A 14805-nucleotide genomic window follows, 5' to 3' on the forward strand; every position below is an offset into this window, starting at 1 on the left:
AGATGAAACCAAAATCGAACTTTTTGTCAACAATGCCAAACGATATGTTTGTGCTAAAGGCAACACAGCTCATCACTCTGAACACACCATCCCCACTGTCAAACATGGTGGTGGCAGCTTCATGGTTTGGGCCTGCTTTTCTTCGGCAGAGACAGGGAAGATGGTTAAAATTGATGGGAAGATGGATGGAGCCAAATACAGGACCATTCTTGAAGAAAACCTGTTGGAGTCTGTAAAAGACCTGAGATTGGGACGGAGATTTGTCTTCCAACAAGACAATGATCCCAAACATAAAGGAAAATCTACAATGGAATAGTTCACAAAAATGTATCCAGGTGTTAGAATGGACAATTCAAAGTCCAGACCTCAATCCAACCGAGAATCTGTGGAAAGAGCTGAAAACTGCTGTTCACAAACGATCTCCATCAAACCTCACTGAGCTCAAGCTGTTTGCTAAGAAGAATGGGCAAGAATTTCAGTCTCTCGATGTACAAAATTGATAGAGACATACCCCAAGCGACTTTCAGCTGTAATCGCAGCAAAAGGTGGCGCAACAAAGTATTAAGTTAAAGGGGCCGAATAATATTGCACGCCCCACTTTTCAGTTTTTGAATTTCCAGAAAAATTTTAAATAACCAATAAATTCGGTTCAACTTTACAATTGTGTTCCACTTGTTGTTGATTCTTCACCAAAAATTTACATTTGGTATCTTTATGTTTGAAGCATGATATGTGGGAAAAGGTTGAAAAGTTCCAGTGAGCCGAATATTTTCGCAAGGCACTGTATATCTAATATATAAAGCTGAATGTGTGTGGTGAGTGTGTATGCATGTGTGTATGTCCGGGATTAGCATCTGCACCGTCGCAGCTACAACCACAAAATTTTGCACAGTTAAACGTCTGGACCCCGAGAGCATCATAGGCTATGTTGTGAGGTGAAATTTTAACCCCGCGCTTTCCAATTCACCAAACAATTTTGCCCCTATCTACATAATAGGGAAAAAGTGAAAGGATAAGTGTTGGAGGCAAATTGACTGCTGCCAGATGTGAACAAAGGGGACTTAAAGAATGAGAGCGATGGCGCCAAAGAGTATATACCGTACAGTTGCTAAGGTGGGGCCCCGACATGGGATACTCACCACACATAGGGATATGAACACACACACAAAATGTACCACACATACCACGTGCTTGAACACATATACCACCCTCAGCACACATACACCAACCTCGCCACGCGCAAAATTCGTTACATGCAAAACTCACCACATGCAAAACTAGGCTCACGCAAAACTAGCCACACGTGCAAAACTCACCTCATGGAAAATTTGCCACACGCAAAACTTGCACACGCAGAAAAATTGCCACATGCACAAAAGTTGCAACACATGCAAAAGTTGCCTCACACAAAACTTATTTTCCACCATAATATGCAAATAAAATGTTAAAAAAAAAACAGACAATGTGATTTTCTGGATTTTTTTTTCTCAGTTTGTCTCCCATAGTTGAGGTCTACCTATGATGTAAATTACAGACGCCTCTCATCTTTTAAGTGGTGGAACTTGCACTATTGCTGACTGACTAAATACTTTTTTGCCCCACTGTATATATATATATATACTATACATATGTGTTCACGAATATTTGAGCCCATGGATCCATTATATGTCTATTTTGCAAGCTGTCGAGAAAATCTCGCCGTATGGATGCCATACGGATGACACACGGATACTTTTTGGAGAAAAAATCGCATCCTCGCATTGAATACGGATCACTGTTCAGGAACTTTTCTGCATATCTGGGCCGTAAAAAAATGGACCATATTTTTATACGTTAGATGTGACCCCAGCCTTAGAGTATGCCACCATGCACTGTGATTCTCAAATGAAGCGTCATTATAAGGGAAGTGGGAAAAAAAAGGCCATTAGAAAGTGTTGCTTGGGAAGAATAGGGAATTTTTATTCAAGAATATTACAAAATAGTTTAGATTATGGCCTTAAATATTGACTTAGCATGAAAATTGTTTTGAACTTCGGACCACCCCTTTAACTTAAAACTGGTGATTATCATGTAGCTATCATCCCTCCTTTTTTTTACGTACCTCGATTTATTCTCTTCAGATCCATCTTTAATCTGTATTGCTATCTGCCTTCTTCTGCATCTCCCCTCTTTTTCTTTTTAATTTATGCCTTTTTATTTTATGATTTTATGCCTTGCCATGTACACTCTTTATATTTAAAATAGCTTTGTCACGATGTCTGCAAAAAAAATCAACTTATTACTGGAGTGATCATGTTAAAAAGAGGTTGTCTGACTTCCATTAGAATTCTGGTAGTCTATACTGGGATATCTAGCGATGATATTCTGGGTATGGATCCATACTGGTATGCATTCTTTATACTTTTTTATATGAGTATGTTTGATTTCTCCATATTACACACGGATGCCAACAATAACATTAGTAGATAGTTCACATATGTTGACCTGGAATCTGAAGTAAGGCTTCATGCTACATTTTTAGAAAAGTACTCTATTACAAAAGCCAACAAGGTCACATCTTCAGGATCTGTCCTGGGACGTCTGCCACATTAATCGTTTTCTGAAAATAGTTTGCTATTTGTGTTTAGTATATATATCATTCAGTTGTGTGCTGTACAGGATAGCACAGAAAATACTCAGCGCAGTGATGTATGCACTGTGCTGTACAGTAGACTGTATCTTGTGTCTTATTTTAAATGTTTTAATTCCACCTGTGAATTTTTAGCTACTGTATCAAAAATTACAAGGATACACATGAAAATAAGCAACTTTGTAATATTTTTCCAGAGAAATCTGCTTCTTTCTATTCCTAGATTGATCTTACAATGTCAATTTAAGGGTCAATCCTGTAAAATCTATATTTAGTGAAGACAGATTTTCATACTGAGATAGGAAATGGTGGCATAAGGTATAGTTACATAGTTACATAGTTATTAAGGTTGAAGGAAGACTATATGTCCATCTAGTTCAACCCATAGCCTAACCTAACATGCCCTAACATGTTGATCCAGAGGAAGGCAAAAAAAACCCATGTGGCAAAGAGTAAGCTCCACATTGGGGAAAAAAATTCCTTCCCGACTCCACATACGGCAATCAGACTAGTTCCCTGGATCAACGCCCTATCAAGGAATCTAGTGTATATACCCTGTAACATTATACTTTTCCAGAAAGGTATCCAGTCCCCTCTTAAATTTAAGTAATGAATCACTCATTACAACATCATACGGCAGAGAGTTCCATAGTCTCGCTGCTCTTACAGTAAAGAATCCGCGTCTGTTATTATGCTTAAACCTTTTTTCCTCCAAACGCAGAGGATGCCCCCTTGTCCCTGTTTCAGGTCTATGATTAAAAAGATCATCAGAAAGGTCTTTGTACTGTCCCCTCATATATTTATACATTAAAATAAGATCACCCCTTAGTCTTCGTTTTTCCAAACTAAATAGCCCCAAGTGTAATAACCTATCTTGGTATTGCAGACCCCCCAGTCCTCTAATAACCTTGGTCGCTCTTCTCTGCACCCGCTCCAATTTATTGGATTTAGGATGGATTAAGGTGTAACTGTTGTTTCAGGAACACTTGCAGCAGAATATATGGGTCTTCCTCTAGCTTCTCCCCCTCCCATCTCCATGGAATCTTATGAGCACCAAATGTCATCTCCTATATAAGTTTTTAGAATTGAGAGTCCTCAGTGGTTGATAGTTACCTTTTAATGGCTAAAAGGTATCAACCACTGAGGACTCTCAATTCTAAATATTTTTCTATCTACTGGCTAACACGGTACCAAGATATATTTCTTTCCTGTATCTCCTATCTCAGTAATTTGAAAGTCTTTCATCACTGAAGACAGATTTTACCCATGAATTGAGAGCGAACAATCAATCCAGAAGGGAAAATCAGACTTTTTTCATGCGTCTGGGTTCGAACCATTGAGCTTGTGCTTTGTGGTCTGTTTCTCTGCCCTGCTGACACACACAGCAGATACACCTATTTTCTGGGTGTTTAGTTTCTGTTATCCTTGCTTCAATTTTTTAAGGGTAACATATTTTCATTTACTTATTTGTGTGCCCTATCACCTTCCGGATGCAGGTTTATATAGTTTTTCCTTGCTAGTATTTCCTGCTGGTGATATTCTCATTTGGATGTCCAGCCATACTGTTGTAGTTTAAGTCAGTCAGTGAAAGACCAGCTAGGGCTTCTCTCTCTGCGGTTTATGTTCTTTACCCTGCTCCAATCTTCTGCTTCTTTTTGGGAAGTAGGCAGCATATTCTCTACAAGTACATACTTTATTTTTTTTGTATTTCATGTTTTTTTTTTTTACTCACTTTGGAATCTCTTTCAATTTTAGCACACTATCCTTTCTGTAGATAATTTGCACTTTGTTCTGCCCTCCGGTTCTTTAAGGCCATGTTCACACGTTCCTGATTTCCCTGCTGTTTTTTCTGCACTAAAAACCGCAGCTCTTGGCAGAAAACGCAGGTCCTTTTTTTGGTGCTTTTTTGGTGCGTTTTTTTAATGCGTTTTTTGATGCGTTTTTTAGTGCGTTTTTTATGCAGTTTTCTATGCAGAGTCTGTGTGTTTTCTAGGAAGTTTTTTAGGGTTAAAATGGCTGAAAATACCCTAACCCTACCCCTACCCCTAACCCTACCCCTACCCCTAACCCTACCCCTAACCCTAACCCTACCCCTACCCCTAACCCTACCCCTAACCCTACCCCTAACCCTAACCCTATTCTAACCTTAGTGGGAAAAAAAAATTCTTTATTTTTTTATTGTCCCTACCTATGGGGGTGACAAAGGGGGGGGGGTCATTTACTATTTTTTTTATTTTGATCACTGAGATAGGTTATATCTCAGTGAACAAAATGCACTTTGGAACGAATCTGCCGGGCGGCAGATTCGGCGGGCGCACTGCGCATGCGCCCGCCATTTTGCAAGATGGCGGCGCCCAGGGAGAAGACGGCCGGACGGACACCGGGAGGCCGGGTAAGTATAAGGGGGGAGATGAGGGCACGGGGGGGCGTCGAAGCACAGGGGGGTGGCATCGGAGCATGGGGGGGTGGGATTGGGGCACGGGGGGGCAGCCACACTGCAGCGGTTCTGCACCACAAACCGCAGAAAACCCGCAGATATTTTTTTCATCTGCGGGTTTTACTGCGGGTTTGACCTCACAATGGAGGTCTATGGGTGCAGAACCGCTGCAGTTCCGCAAAAAGAAGTGACATGGTATTTCTTTTTTACCGCGGCTATTCAGCGCGGCTTTTTTCGCGATTTTCCGCAATGTGGGCACAGCAGTTCCTGTTTTCCATAGGGTACATTGTAATGTACCCTGCATGGAAAACAGCTGCGGACCCGCAGCGGGAAAATCGCGGCGGTTCCGCATTAAAAAAAGGATGGTGTGAACATGGCCTAAGAGGAACATAAAGCCCTTCATGGCCTTTCAGGCAACGAAACTCAGAGTTGCCATTGTCTAGTCTGTGGTTGTGGCAATCCCAGCTCATGCAGGAACTACTAGAGACTGCGTGGTCATCTCTAGTCTGTACAGGAATCGGCAGGATCAGTTGCAGTTTTTAGTGTGTTATCTATTTATCACGAGTGAGTTGCTACACAATCATAACAATTTATCTAATGGAATGTACAGCTCTGGCAAAAATTAAGAGACCACTGCACAGTTTTCTAAAAATCACCATCTCTACTTGTCTGACAGCCATTCTATTCCAGTGTCAGTTGAATTCCAACCAAAATGCACCTCATTCTACTTAATGTGCTTCTGAAAAGGTGATCACCTGAACCAAATATTATTTAACGAGGGAAAGTCTAAAAGACACTGCTGTGATCTTCTTGCAATAGGACAAGCTGGATGGCCAAACAAGTGCTAGGAATAGCCCAAAATTAATTTGAATGAAAAAATAACTTTTATCCATGTCAGAAGAGTTGAAAAGAAAAGTCTTGAGTGAGGAAAAAAATGGTTCAATTCTGGCTTTACTAGCAGAGGGATATAATGAGCGTCATGTTGCCTCCATCCTTAATATTTTGAAGATGGCAGTCCATTACAACAAGGTGAAGCAGCAAGTATTGGGGACAACAAAGCTACAGATCAGCAGAGGGCACAAGCGACACTCCACTGACCGGGATGACCGTCATCTTATTTGAATGTCACTCAGCAACCGCAGCATGACATCAAGTGACCTACAAAAGTAATGGCAAATGACAGCTGGGGTGAAGTGCATGGCAAGAACAGTTCGTAACAGGCTCCTAGAGGCAGGCCTCCCATGGAGGCTATTGAAGCATTGTAAAAGTAAAAAAAAATAAATAAATAAATATGAAAAAAAAATATAAAAGTTTAAATCACCCCTCTTTCGCCCCATCCAAAATAAAACAATAAAAAAATCAAACCTTCACATATTTGATATCTCCGCGTTCAGAATTGCCCGATCTATCAATAAAAAAAAACATTAACCTGATCGCTAAACAGCATAGCGAGAAAAAAATTTGAAACGCCAGAATTACGTTTTTTTGGTCGCCACGACATTGCATTAAAATGCAATAACGGGCGATCAAAAGAACGTATCTGCACCAAAATGGTATAAATAAAAACGGCAGCTTATTACGCAAAAAATAAGCCCTCACCTGACCCCAGATCACGAAAAATGGAGATGCTACGGGCATTGGAAAATGGCGCTTTTTTTTCTTTTTAGCAATGTTTTGAATTTTTTTTCACCACTTAGATAAAAAATAAACTAGACATGTTGGGTGTCTATGAACTCGTAATGACCTGGAGAATCATAATGGCAAGTCAGTTTTAGCACTTAGTGAACCTAGCAAAAAAAGCCAAACAAAAAACAAGTGTGGGACTGTACTTTCTTTGCAATTTCACCACACTTGGAATTTTTTTTACCGTTTTCTAGTACAAGACATGGTAAAACCAATGGTGTCATTCAAAAGTACAACTCGTCCCGCAAATAATAAACCCTCACATGACCATATTGACAGAAAAATAGAAAAGTTATGGCTCTGGGAAGGAGAGGAGCGAAAAACGAAAACACAAAAACGAAAGAGGGCCGCGGCGTGAAGGGGTTAATATGAAGGGTGCATATTGTTTTTTTTTTACGTGAGGAGTGTTTCCCTGTGGTATTCTTGTAGGTCTCCTCTTGACTTTGATTTTCTACCTAGCACTGGAATCTAGTTTTTTGACTATTTTCTAGGTATACTACTAGACCTTAATACTACAGTATTTATTGAATATATTGTCTTTTTTAAATTTGAAACTTTCCAATACTATTTTTTACTTATACTGTTGAAGGTTCTATTAGTATAAGGATACATCACCGATTGGAAAATCTTTTGCTTATACGTCGAATTTTATAAGCACTAACTGACTATGAAAATGATTTCTCATAAATGAATTAATGTTGATTCCTTTTTGCTTTTACTAACTATGAGATACTAATTTAAAAGAAAAATAATCACTCATATATACTTACCGTATATACTCGAGTATAAGCCGACCCGAGTATAAGCCGACCCCCCTAATTTTGCCACAAAAAACTGGGAAAACTTATTGACTCGAGTATAAGCCTAGGGTGGAAAATGGAGCAGCTACCGGTTAATGTCAAAAATAAAAATAGATACCAATAAAAGTAAAATTAATTGAGACATCAGTAGGTTAAGTGTTTTTGAATATCCATATTGAATCAGGAGCCCCATATAATGCTCCATACAGTTCATTATTGCCCCATAGATGCTCCATATAAAGCTGTGCCCCATATACAATGCTCTGCACCGTTCATTATTGCCCCATAGCTGTGCCATATAGTGCTCTGCACCGTTCATTATTGCCCCATAGCTGTGCCATATAGTGCTCTGCACCGTTCATTATTGCCCCATAGCTGTGCCATATAGTGCTCTGCACCGTTCATTTTTGCCCCATATCTGTGCCATATAGTGCTCTGCACTGTTCATTATTGCCCCATAGCTGTGCCATATAGTGCTCTGCACCGTTCATTATTGCCCCATATCTGTGCCATATAGTGCTCTGCACCGTTCATTTTTGTCCCATAGCTGTGCCATATAGTGCTCTGCACCATTCATTTTTGTCCCATAGCTGTGCCATATAGTGCTCTGCACCGTTCATTTTTGTCCCATAGCTATGCCATATGGTGCTCTGCACCATTCATTTTTGTCCCATAGCTGTGCCATATAGTGCTCTGCACCGTTCATTATTGCCCCATAGTTGTGCCATATAGTGCTCTGCACCGTTCATTATTGCCCCATTGATGTACCATAGAAAGCTCTGCCATTGCTGCTGCTGCTGCTGCAATAAAAAAAAAAAAGCCATACTCACCTTTCTTGCTTGCAGCTCCCGGCGTCTCGTCCCGGCGTCTCTCCGCACTGACTGATCAGGCAGAGGGCGCCGCGCACACTATATGCGTCATCACGCCCTCTGACCTGCACAGTCAGAGCGCAGAGACGCCGGGAAGATGAAGCGGCGCCGGGAAGATGGAGCGACGCCCGGCGTGTGGAATGGGGATAGGTGAATATGCGATACTTACCTGCTCCCGCCGCGGTCCCTGGCTCCTTCTCCCGGACAGCTGGTCTCCAGGTGCCGCAGCCTCTTCCTCTATCAGCGGTCACCGTTACCGCTGATTAGAGAAATGAATATGCGGCTCCACCCCTATGGGAGTGGAGTCCATATTCATTTTTCTAATGAGCGGTCCCACGTGACCGCTGAAGAGGGGAAGAGCTGCAGCACCCGAAGACCGTGGGACGGCAGGGGGAGCGCCAGGATCGCCGGGACTAGGTAAGTATGCCTCAGCGCCCTCTCCCCCTCACCCGCCGACCTTGCCACCCACCGTGACTCGAGTATAAGCCGAGAGGGGCACTTTCAGCCCAAAAATTTGGGCTGAAAATCTCGGCTTATACTCGAGTATATACAGTAGATATTAATTATCATGTGCTTGCATATCCATTTGGTGTTTACCCACTGATTAATTCTTTTAATTTATGTATGTTTTTCAGTATTTATTAAATAATTTTTTGTATTTTCTCAAATTATTTGGCATATGCTTCCTGTGTATTTGTTGGTTTAATCTTTAATGTGGAAGTGCAGCTTATAGCTAGGCCAGCTCTTGTTTGTTTTGCATCTTCTCTGATGAGTCTAATTTTTAGCTTTGCCCAACACCTGGTCGTCTAATGGTTAGATGGAGACCTGGAGAGGTGTACAAGCCACAGTGTCTTGCACCCACTGTGAAATTTGGTGGAGTATCAGTGATGATCTGGGGATGCTTCAGCAAGGCTGGAATTGGGCAGGTTAATCTTTGCGAAGGACATATCAATCAAACCGCATACAAGGTTATGTTCCCCAACTCTGAGGACTGTTTTTACCAGCTGGACAATGCGCCATGCCACACAGCTAGGTCAATCAATGTGTGGATGAAGGACCACCACATCAAATCCCTGTCATGGCCAGCCCAATGTCCTGACCTGAACCCCACTGAAAACCTCTGGAATGTAATCAAGAGGAAGATGGATAGTCACAAGCCATCAAGCAAAGAAGAACTGCTTACATTTTTGTGCCAGGGGTGGCATAAGGTCACCCAAAAGCAGTGTGAAAGACTGGTGGAAAGCATGCCAGGACGCATGAAAGCTGTGATTAAAAATTATGGTAATTCCACCAAATATTGATTTCTATTTTAACTCTTCCTGAGTTAAAACATGAGTATTGTTTTTTCTACATGAATAAGAACTTGTTTTCTTTGCATTATTTGAGGTGTGAAAGCATTGTTTCTTTTTTATTATTTTATCGATTTCTCATTTGCTGCAAATAGATACAAAATTTTTAGCTTTACATTTCGGAGACATGTCAGTAATTTATAGAATAAAACAACAATGTACATTTTACTCAAAAAATATACCTATAAAGAAAAAAATCAGAGAAACTTAAAATTTTGCAGTGGTATCTTATTTTTTTGCCAGAGCTGTATTAAAAGTTGCATATTCATGTGTATTAATTACTTGTTATATAAAATTTTAAATGACGACTACTGTTTTTTGGAAGGGGGAACGAGCAAATGGATTTTATGTCCACAGTGTCTCAGGTCCAAGATCAGTAACTTATTATATGTATAATATAAATGAGCTATATTGGGTTTAACTTCGTCACATTTTATTATTGGTAACTAAATTAACAGAGTCTTTATTTCAGTAGAATTTTTTACATAGAGCTAAAGATATAACTTTGGAAATATGTGGCGGATTATGGCGCATGCCGCAATAGAATCACACAGCGCAGTACTAACACTAGTCAATGTGACCCAGTAAATTAAAATCTGTGTTTAAAGCATTAAATAGATTCCTGCAATTGATTGTTTCCATAAAAACCTGTTTTATTCTCTTTGCTAAAAGAGTAATGAGCCTTGGCCTTTACAATCTTGGTATTGTCATGTATGTGTTTGACATTTCTGAATCTGAGATAAGTTCAGATCCAAAACAGATGTCCTAAACTGAATTTTCTGCAGGCAAGATGCCCATGGATTGCCATAAAGATGTCATCAGATTCCAAATAAGACAATAAAGAGAGGAATGCGGGAATAACAACACTTTTTATATATCATCTATTTTCTGTAACTATGTCTGTCATATTATGTTCCTTGCTGCCAGTGACTCCAAATGAAACCCAAACTTTGTCAAAAAGTAATCCCTGGAAAGGGCTGGTTTTCCATGGAAACTTTGCGTTAAAGTGAAGTAGATCAGGAATGTCATTTTGGTTTATGGGGTGCAGATGTGGCCCTATTTCTTGAGTTTGAATGTCACTTTAGAGTTATTCACAATCCGTGATCCGTATCATAATAGCACAATCATCTTGTTACATTAAAGGGAGTCTCCCAGTAGTTTTCACCTTCTCAAACTGCTACCATTGCTACACAGGTGAGAAGAAAAATCAACATAGCACAGAGAATTGGGTTTTAATTATTCCATTTGGTAATGACGTCAAGTATTCACTGAGAATGTAGTATTTAACAAGTAATGTTCAAGCACCTCCAGAGCCCAAGTGACATGGTTTTGTAAGAGAACAGAGAATATTTGGATATATATTGTATTATCATTATAATAATAATTAATAATAATTATTTTGTTGAATCTAAGATGACACAATGCTAGTCACATTGTAGCTCTCCATACAAATGTGGAGTTGACACAGAGAACATATTCCCTTTGTTTGACTCTACCAGCTAAAAGTATGAAAGCCATTATTCTACATTGTCACGTTTTGTTGCCATAAAGACTGAAAGAGATTTACACTCTCATTTTTTCTCTTTTTTAGGAGCTGGTTGTTATGGGAGCTCCAGGGTCGTATTACTGGACAGGCACAGTTAAAGTACTGAACCTTACTGACAACACATACTTCAAGCTGAGTAATGAAGCTGTCATTGCCAAAGGTTACACCACATATTTAGGCAAGTGTCTTCTTCTCGGTTGAAGTGGATCTGTCAACCCCTATTGAACAATACTGGTGGCTTGCCTGGGTGTCTCTATAAGCTAAGCAGTATTTTTAATGCTATTTTTTTTATTGTTTATCACTGTTACAAGATAAATTCACTGTTTTAGTATTTATCTATGAAACAGGAGAAAAGAACTGCTGAGTAATGCAATTGTGTATATTAAAATGACTCAATGAAGCTGGAAGCAATTATGGAAAACACAAATGCTATTTTAGAAGTATCACACTAAGTCTGGATATCTGCTCAAATGACCAACAAGAGGTTAAACTGTATGCCTAAAATTTGTTAGGAGACCTAAAAGAATGTGTAGATTATGATTCACTTTCTTTAACACACACCAGAATAAGCTATCATGTGTGTGTACATAAAGAAGAACGCTTTATCTGGCCATCATATGACTTGTATTCGCAGGCTCTATTTCTTAATTTGCAATTGATTTTAAGCTGGTGGTAGGAAAATAGCTGCTATATTCTCTGTTATACACAGAAAGACACACAGGATGGGATTCCTACTCTTCTTTTTAAGACACATAGGCAGCTGCAGACATTGTACACCAATACTACACTGTGTGGATGTGAATCCAGCTTTGGGGTGAGGTAAAAGATTTGTTAGAAAACTTAGCATTATCTTCCTATGTCTTTCTCTACCTGTTTCCTTACTATGCTCCTCACATATTCTGCTTTCCCCTCTCCACTCCATAGAGTATAATAGCCAGTTTAATTAACTAATAAAGAAGGTCCCAGCACAGATCCCTGCAGTACCCCACTGCTGACTATATCCCATTTAGAGAATGGTACATTTGCAATGACTTTGTTTCCTTTCTTTCAGCCAGTTTCATACCCATCTGATTATAGTTTCCCCTCGCCCCTGCTTCTGTAGCTTCAGTGTAAGGCTGTTATGTCGTACAGTATAAAATGCCTTTGCAAAGTCGATATAAATCCCAGCAGCTGCATTACCAACATCCAGATTTGCACTTACCTCCTCATAGAAACCCAACATGTTAGTTAGACATGACTTTTCCTTCATCAATTCATACTAGTTTTCAATTATTATCCTCTGCAATATATCTCTGCAGGTCATCTCTTATAATACCCTCAAAAATTTTGCACATTAGTGATGTCAGGCTTACCGGACGGTAGCTGCCTGGATCCACCTTTTTTACCTTTCTTAAATATCAGTATGATATTAGCCATCCTCCAATCCTGTAGCACCACCCCTGTTATAAGAGAGTCTAAGAATATAAGATACAGCAGTCTGTCCATTTCTGAGCTCAATTCCCTCAGCAACCGTGGATGAATGCCACCTGGATCGGGGATCTGTCAATATTTAAATTGCTCAGACGCAGGCGTGCTTCTTTTTGTGTTTGGATGAAAGTGCCTGTTTAATATCTCAGCCTTTTCTTTGTCCTCTATAATTATCTTGTTCTTATCGTCTTTTAAGGGTCCAATACCATCCGTTTTTTTTTTCTTTTCGTTTTGGCGTTGATGTGTTTATACAAATTTGGGTGATTTATTTTAATATCGCTGGCGATTTGTTTCTCTATAGGTAACTTTGCTAGCTTGAATTCTTTTTTACATTTCATATTGAGATCTGTATACTCCTGAAATGCTATTTCTGTATTCTTGGCCTTCAGGATTCTGAATGGCATTTGTTTTTATCTTATTAACCCCTTTCTGACCTCGGACGGGATAGTACATCCAAGGTCAGATCCCCTGCTTTGATTGCGGGCTCCGGCGGTGAGCCCGCATCAAAGCTGGGACATGTCAGCTGTTTTGTACAGCTCACATGTGCCCGCAATAGCGATTCACCCGCCTCTATTAATTAGTTAAATGCCACTGTCAAACACTGACAGCAGCATTTAACTATCGCTCCCGGTCATCCAGCCGGAAATGCGCACATCGCTGACCTCCGTCACGTGATCGGGGGTCAGCGATGCATCAGCATGACAACCAGAGGTCTATTGAATACCAGATTGCTATATTGATACGGATTGCTATGAGCGCCACCCTGTGGTCGGCGCTCATAGCGATGTAACAATTCTACTACATAAGAGCGATCTGAGCTTCCCTCCTATGTAGCAGAGGTGATCGAGTTGTGCCGGCTTCTAGCCTCCCATAGAGGCTATTGGAACATAGCAAAAGTAAAAAAAAAAATATTTAAAAAAATAAAAAAATATAAAAATTTAAATCACCCCCCTTTCGCCCCATTCAAAATAAAGCAATAAAAAAATCAAACATACACATATTTGATATCGCTGAGTTCAGAATCACCCGACCTATCAGTAAAGAAAAGGATTAGGCCGGCTTCACACTCAGCGTATGAAAATACGGTCCGTATATTACGGCCGTAATACGCTGAAATGTCCCGAAAATAGTGGTCCGTAGCTCCTCCGTAGGCAGGGTTTGTCAGCGTTTTTTGCGCATGGCATCCTCAGTATGTAATCCGTATGGCATCCGTACTGCGTGGTTTTCTCGCAGGCTTGCAAAACCGACATACCGCTATAGAAATGATCCATGTGTCCCAAAAAGAAAAAAAAAAAAAAAAAAAATATATATATATATATATACTGTCTATATATATATATATATATATATATATATATATATATATATGTCATTAGACACATATATGTATATATATTAATATTTATTCCAGCGCTATACAGCTTGAAAGCCGGTAATTCAATTACCGGCTTTTTCTTTCTCCTTCCTAAAACCCGACATGATTTGAGACATGGTTTACATACACTAAACCATGTCTTCTCTCCATTTTTTTTGCAGATTCCACACTACTAATGTCAGTAGTGTGTATCTGCAAAATTTGGCCATTCTAGCTCTTAAAATAAAGGGTTAAATGGCGGAAAAAATTGGCGTGGGCTCCCGCGCAATTTTCTCCGCCAGAGTAGTAAAGCCAGTGACTGAGGGCAGATATTAATAGCCTGGAGAGGGTCCATGGTTATTGGCCCCCCCCTGGCTAAAAATATCTGCCCCCAGCCACCCCAGAACAGGCACATCTGGAAGATGCGCCTATTCTGGCACTTGGCCACTCTCTTCCCATTCCCGTGTAGCGGTGGGATATGGGGTAATGAAGGGTTAATGCCACCTTGCTATTGTAAGGTGACATTAAGCCTAATTAATAATGGAGAGGCGTCAATTTTGACACCTATCCATTATTAATCCAATTGTAGTAAAGGGTTAAATAAAAGACAAACACAATATTTAAAATTATTTTAATGAAATAAAAACAATGGTTGTTGGAGTATTTTATTC

General features: G+C 40.0%; 1 protein-coding gene across 1 annotated transcript in view; it reads left to right on the forward strand.

Annotated features, from left to right (window-relative positions):
- The window catches only part of ITGA9 (integrin subunit alpha 9), a 720867-nt gene that overhangs the window by 167658 nt on the left and 538404 nt on the right, over positions 1-14805 (forward strand). The window contains exon 6 of the mRNA XM_069730329.1: positions 11359-11491. Within this exon, the coding sequence (XP_069586430.1) occupies positions 11359-11491 (133 nt within the window). The remainder of the gene's footprint in view (positions 1-11358; positions 11492-14805) is intronic.

Source organism: Ranitomeya imitator, chromosome 6 (assembly GCF_032444005.1).
Source record: "Ranitomeya imitator isolate aRanImi1 chromosome 6, aRanImi1.pri, whole genome shotgun sequence".
NCBI lineage: Eukaryota > Metazoa > Chordata > Amphibia > Anura > Dendrobatidae > Ranitomeya > Ranitomeya imitator.